General features: G+C 43.7%; 1 protein-coding gene across 2 annotated transcripts in view; it reads left to right on the top strand.

Annotated features, from left to right (window-relative positions):
• Positions 1–2,999: 2,999 nt before the first annotated feature.
• The window catches only part of nsmfa (NMDA receptor synaptonuclear signaling and neuronal migration factor a), a 44,923-nt gene continuing 40,907 nt past the window's right edge, over positions 3,000–7,015 (top strand). For both annotated transcript variants that reach the window (XM_030085052.1, XM_030085051.1), the window contains exon 1: positions 3,000–3,370. In XM_030085052.1, the coding sequence (XP_029940912.1) occupies positions 3,300–3,370 (71 nt within the window). In that variant the 5' untranslated portion in view covers positions 3,000–3,299. The remainder of the gene's footprint in view (positions 3,371–7,015) is intronic.

Below are 7,015 nucleotides of genomic sequence, written 5' to 3'. Positions count from 1 at the left end.
CACAAGTACAGCCATGGTTGTAATACTGACCTGGTGGACCTACAAGTTAGCATATATCTTCGTAACAGAGACAGTTTTTTTTTTTTCACTGACAACATTCTTCAGAGAAATCCAAACTAAGATGTGTGTGTAAGTCTTCAGATGGACTGTATGGACCACTTGGTTCGCCGCTGCCGCAGACTCCGATATCGACCTGCTTTGCAATCAATCAAACGGTGAGTGCGAGTCAGGGTCAGAGGAGACACTAATATCTTGGGAAGATGTGGATTTATGGCTGCCATGTGTCCTCCTTCTCCTCCAGTTTCCACTGCCTTGCATGCATTTTGTCACTCCTCTTCTCTCCTTTTGCAACGTTATCCCCGAACAGCAGCGTCCCATAAAGATGTTGGTATCGGTCACATTACTGCTAATTTTATGAAAGGGCCCGACTGCTCATTCATGCTGTCTCTCACCCCACATTTCCCATCCTTCATTTTGTTTTTTTTTCTGGCCTGTGAGTAAAACTGGCGCCTTGTCCTTCCATTCATTTCGTCCTCTTACTTCTCGGGCTCTCATCTGCAGTCCATCCACACATGGAACCCTCAGTCTCATCAGAGCTGCCTGGAATTATTTACTGCTTAATGGCCTACAGCAGCTCACACCAGCCCAGAGGTGCTTTGTTTTATTTATTGATTTTCATTCCTTTTGTCTTAGTGTGTGTAAGAGGAGAAGAGAGAGACTGCATGTGTGTACAGGACCGGCACACACTAGGAGATAAAAAGCCCAAGGACGTCGCGCGCATTCGAGCTGCAAGTAAAATGACCTGTGGATTGAAAGATTGATTGATCTGATGTGTGAAGGCTAATCGGCTGTTACAGGGCGATTCGTCTGCCACCAGCGCATCTATCTGTTCCTATGAAATATATATGTACTTATGTGTGCGTTTATGTGTGCACACCACAAAAAACTAACACTCACCGTCCTCCATCTTCAAGTACAATGATGAAGTGTCTTGGAATAATGTGAGCCAACAAATTACCTTTAGTGCTGCATTTTAAAAGCACACTTACATCTGAACAAAAAGAAATGTTCCTGTACAACATGGCGTTAAGAGAAAGGCTGAGAAGTATATTTGCCTATAGTCACTGGACATATCGAATAGTTCAGTGAATGAACAAATATTCAAATGTTCAAATAAACACATGAGTGTATCCAATAAAGAAATTCTGGATGCCTTTTGAAAAGGTTGCTGAAACACTAAATACAGGTCTCTGAATGTGAGCTAACACATTTCATGTTACAAATGAAATGAAAACTAATGACTCATTAGAGACTTAGCATATGCTGTGTTGTACTCTGACAAATGAATCATTTAACTGTATTAGAAATTAATTAATCACAAATAGAAAGCCATCAATTAGAAGATCTGATTGTATATTGCTGTAAATTCTCCCTCTTTCTGATACTGAAATGCAGGTTGACTGCATATTTACATGACAAGTCAACCAATGGATTCCTCAGCATGATGTGAGTTATTAAGTAAATAGAATCCTTTGGACCTGATCGTGGCACCAAACAAAAAGCAAAGGGGTCACTTTGAGTTCATCTTGAAGGAACAGCAATGTTTTGAGTCAAATCAACAATGTAATCTCAAAATAGATGCACCATTAAATCATCCTCTGAAAAAAAAAACATAAATTACAAAAGGTCAGGCCGTCTGAATGGTTTTCAGACTCGTTCTAACTTGTTGACATGATTCTCTTTTCATCAAACAAAAGGTAGATTTGCCTTTGTTCCACTTTCATAACAGTTATGTGTGCGTGTGTGTGTGTGTGTGTGTGTGTGTGTGTGTGTGTGTGTGTGTGTGTGTGTGTGTGTGTGTGTACAAAACCACTTTGAAAAAGGTTGGAATACTGCATAAAATGGAAGAAAGAATCATTTGAACATATCACAATTGCTTTTGTCTTATGAAGCAGCCTATAGAGAAAAGCCGCTGTGATGGATGGATGGATGGATGGATGGATGGATGGATGGATGGATGGATGGATGGATACATTGTGTTCTTATATTGTCTTGCTGACATATGAAAGCACATATCCAAAGGAGATATTATCCAGAAGGAAGTTGTCCTCCAAGTTGCCTGTGCCAGATGCATTGCCATATCATCAGAGACACAAGCTCCTACCATATTCATTTTGCAGTACATTATTTCCAAAAAGATTTCCACATTCTATTAACTCTGATGATGCCATACCACTTTTCCATTTTTTAGCTCTGTCCAGTCATCCGAATATTTCAATTGAAGGAAGAAAGGAAATATAAAGGAAATATAACTTCCCACTCTAAAGGAGGGATATGATGATCACCTGAAGATAGACAGTGGTCCTGTAAGTCACCTGATCTTATTGCTCTTGAAAATCCCCCCTCCTCTCAAAATACTACAGATTAAACAATGCAAATGGTTTCCCTGAGGATGTGGCTGAGGGAGGCAGTGCCTCCCAGAGGTGTGACACCCCGGCTTCTGAATGAACTCAGCTTTTATGGTCTTTCAGTGCCTGGTGCTCCTCTGAATACTGATCAGGCTCACAGGTCCTGCAACAACGCCTTGGAAAAAAACAAAAGAACACATTCCAAAGCAGAAACAACAGCATGCTCTAAATCTCCTGTCATCTTGGTAGTATTTAAAGAGCTGCTCACACAGACCACTGCTGCAGAGCCTCACCCACCAGGCTCCCTCTGCCCTTGTCTGTTCTGTGAATGAGGGTCCATCTCCACAAAAGAGGGGCGATTTCACCAAAATGACCGATTACATAACACAAGGCAACGAGTTAATCACGACACAGAGGTAGCAGCGCCTTAAAGTGGTTTAGGTGAATGGCAGAGGTGAATGGCAGCACATGGAGTGCATCTGGTCCCCTCCCCTCCGTGAACCTCCTGATGATATCTCCAGCCCTCCTCCCATTGCATTTTTAGATCAATGGAGAGGAGAGAGAGAGTCAGAGAGAGAGGTCTGTGTATTTTCAGCCACTCTGACAGCTGTGCAGCTACCCCACGTACGTGCTCATATCCGGAGACAGACAGAGAGGGAGAGAGAGGCAGAAAGACAGAGAGAGAGGGAGAGAAAGAGAGGGGAGAGGCTGACGTCTGTCTTTTTAGCTCCGCAGACGCGTGCGTGACCCATCTGCTCCTGGATTTCCCTTCAACTTTTTTTCCTTTTTTTTTTTTTTTTAGGTTTCTCTTTCCTTACTGTTTTCCTCCTTGGTCCCCGCCGTCCTCTCTGGAATGATCTGTTTCGCTGCCAGCGTCGTTTCCATGTCAGCATGGGAACCACCGTGTCCAAGAGGAAGAATTTAAGAAACGATGCGATATCCTCTGTGGCGGCAAAAGTTAGGTGAGCTCCCCCGCCTGCATGGACCCGACCCCGGGAAGTCCAGACTGCTGTGTTTCGGCTCTGTGCTGAAGTTAGCGGGTGTGACAGCTGGCTGTTTTGGTGATGCTCTCCCGGACATGAGCTTTGCAATGCGCAGAGAGGCTCGTTGCGCTTTTCGTGTCTGCCGACTGTCCCGTCCAGCCCGGGGCGTGCAAATGAGCATGTGTGTGCGCAAAAAATGTCTGTTTCTTCCCTCTGCTGCACCTGCGATTACAAACATCGGGATCCCTCCAGAGAGGATTCTCGTTTATAGTCTGTAAATGGTGTTTCTATTGATTCTGAATTAGCTGGAGACTTGGTTCGCCCCTGGCGCGTCGGTTCCTCCACTGATGTTATGAATGAAGCGTCATTGTATAACCAAAGTCATGCAGACGCAGAGCGGAGTAGCGACGCTGATCGCATACATTGACTCATTTTGGCGTCACACCTCAGCAACTGTGACAGAAACCCCGCGTTTTGCTGCGTTTTTGTTTTAAACAAGCCATTTTCTGTATGTCCGCATCCTCCTCCGGAGCGCGCGGCGCGGCGCGGCGCGGCGATGCTGATGAGGCGGATGGCTTCACAGCCCGGCGGGCAAAATGAACCATCAATGAATCGATCTCTGCGATCGACTGAGCCGTCCGCACTGATCACCGATCACGGCCAGTCACTGGGTCAGCCACAGAGGGCAGCTGCTAATTTATTCACCAAAAAATACCATTTGGCAAAGGTCCAACCCTTTAAAAGCTTTTAACGATTCACTCCAAAGAGACGCACTTTTTTTGTGTGTAACATGCGGAGCCTGCGGAGCATCCAGCTGCTGTGGCACCACGCGGAGAGAGTAATATAGCCATATCCAACCTGAACTGCCTTCACAGTCTCAGCGCTGCAGTTTTGCCCCGAAAGCACGTGAGTTCATGTGTCCAGGCATCAAGTGCAGACTGAGCCCTATTACAACCCTCAGGTGAGGTCTGAATGCAAATGCGGCGTTCCTGTGCTTCTGGAGTGGCCTGGCAGCAGGCCCTGATGTGTGATTGGAATTCAGTCAATGAATGACCTTGACTTGTGCAGACTCCCAACATCCACAGATGTGGGCTGATGTGCTGTTACGTCATTCTCCACTGCGCGCCTGTGTCTTACCCAGCTCACCTACGGCGTGCCAACCCGCCACCGAGCGGGCGTTTGTGTTTCTGGGTGCATCCTCGACAGGGAAGGCGAGGATGTGCTGCCTGTGCACAAAGGCATGTGGCTGCAGAGAGAGTCCTGAGGAGGCAGTCCTCTTTGAGGAGGTGTGTGTGTTTGTGCGTGTGTGTGAGAGAGAGGGAAAGAGATAGAGAGAGAGCCCATCTCAAGGTTCTGGCTTTCTCTACAGAAATGCACCTGGCTCACACACACACACACAGACACACACACACACACACACACACACACACACACACACACACACACACGGAATACAGTCACTTATTTCGTTATTTATAGTTACATCCAGCTCACTCTTCTCACTCATCCCCCCTTTTTTCCCCCCATAATCACACATTCACAGGCACGCAATTCAGAGTTTAATTTTTTGGAGCTAATGGCAGAGTGAATCTTGCCTCCAATGGGAAAAGCAGTTGAATCACATCCAATTTTTATCAGCCCGTCACCTGCACATGACCCCCATGAATGTGCAAGCAAGCACTGAAATGCAGTTTCTTCTTTATCTCTCCTCCATGACCACTGATATCTACAAACAGGCACCCAGGTGTGTGTGTGTGTGTGTGTGTGTGTGTGTGTGTGTGTGTGTGTGTGTGTGTGTGTGTGTGTATTCACTCTACATGTGCTTGTATCGTTTCCCATTCCGTCTTGAGGGACAGGCTGGACGTTGCAGATAAGGGTGTCAGACCTGTTGACTCTTCTCCTTCTCATTACAGTCTTTTATGTACCAATTTATATTCCCATTAACAGATTTTACATTTCATTTCATTTTCCATTTTAACTCAAGGATCCACTTTGTACATTTTGTGCTGAGTGTGTATCACATGCTATAGGACAGTGAAAGCTGAGCAGTGAAATGCACAGTGCCCTCCAGTGAAACCTTTGGAATCTGTAATTATCTGCAGAGTACTTGTTAGGATTTCAGCCTTTTCCCAGTTAGTACAAGAACAAAAAGATTACTTTTTTTCCCTCATTATTTTTTAAAGGAATGGTAAAAGGTGTCTGTACCTATTTGTTTTAAACATATGAGAGAAATACACCTTTTCTACTTAATGAGAAATCATTTTTTGATGTCAGATCAAAAAGATCAACTATTCACCTCTGTGCTCCTGCGGGATCAGTCATTTTTATGTTCCTGCGTAAGGGGAACTAGAAAAATACTTTAGATTTTTCACGTGATAATATAGAGAAGCTAGTTATTTGTGTTGATTCCATCTGATCCCACTGAAGCATCCCGTGGTGAACAGCCTTGCTTTATAGAGCCTTACTGTTGGCCTGTAAATACAGGCTCTGGCTGTCACCTTGTGTGTTTTTTCACCAGAACATTAATCCCGAAGATTCGCGTGTACATATGCACGTGGCCCACTTTCCATCACTTCAAAGGATTTTGCATTGACTTAATGATAATGTTAATTTTTGCTTCAAACCCACTTGACTGAGTTCTACAAATGTTATGTGGTTAAAGGATTCTTATCCCTCAAACTAGGAAATAAATTGTTTTCATGTTTCTCAGGAGCATTGCCTTGACTTAAGATTAATTTTCTTTTTTTTGTACACAACCGCAATTGCCTAATGCTTACCCTGGCCTTCCCCTCAGGCATCTTATAAAACACATCTCTAACTGGAAACATGATAATTTTCATCCTAGAGGCTTGCTTTTAGTCCCCACAAGGGTAATAAGTCGTTATAATGTGAGCATGGAAATGGATTTCTGTCCTCACAACAGAAACACAGAGTTATGGGTTCCCAGTTTTTTTAAATCATCGTGCACCAGGTGTAACTTTAATGTAATCCAAATTAATCTAGGCCTCTTTTAGGAGCCAGGAGTAATTCAAAATCAGTTATTAATGAATATGTAAAACATTGAGACATTTTGTTAACCTGTACAGCACGTCAAGGGTAAAATCTCCTTCAAATATGTGAACACAGCACTGAAAGACACCAGGCTCAGACTCAAACTGGGGACTTTCTCATTGTGAAGCAGGAGTACTAACCACTACACCAATGTATGGTCTTGAAAGTTGACCAGTCAAGTTATTTCATTCTTTAGTAAAAGCTGCAACACAAGTACTGTTGAGAGAATAAAGACTCCTTATTCAAACACCAATAACTACAGCATCGATTTCTCTGTGCACTGAAAACTTTCACATGAACGTCTGCTACGTTTGCCATTTCCACACCACATTAATGTCCTTTTTTCTTTGTAATTTGAAACAAATTGTAGTCCATACTAGAATTTGCAGAACTTTGAAGCTGCATTTGGGCGCTGTCATGTTCAACCTTGGAAGTTTGTTGAAATCAAGTAAAGCTGATAGTAATAAACTAAAGGTCAATTAATTTCATGATCATATATCAGCTTATCGAGGACATTTCAATCAAGGCCACAGGTGTCAATGTTATGGTGGCAAACAAGGAAAAAAAGAAAAC

This window comes from Salarias fasciatus (genome assembly GCF_902148845.1).
Source record: "Salarias fasciatus chromosome 7 unlocalized genomic scaffold, fSalaFa1.1 super_scaffold_4, whole genome shotgun sequence".
In the NCBI taxonomy this organism is placed as follows: Eukaryota; Metazoa; Chordata; class Actinopteri; order Blenniiformes; family Blenniidae; genus Salarias; species Salarias fasciatus.
This window is presented reverse-complemented; position numbering and strand designations above follow the sequence as displayed.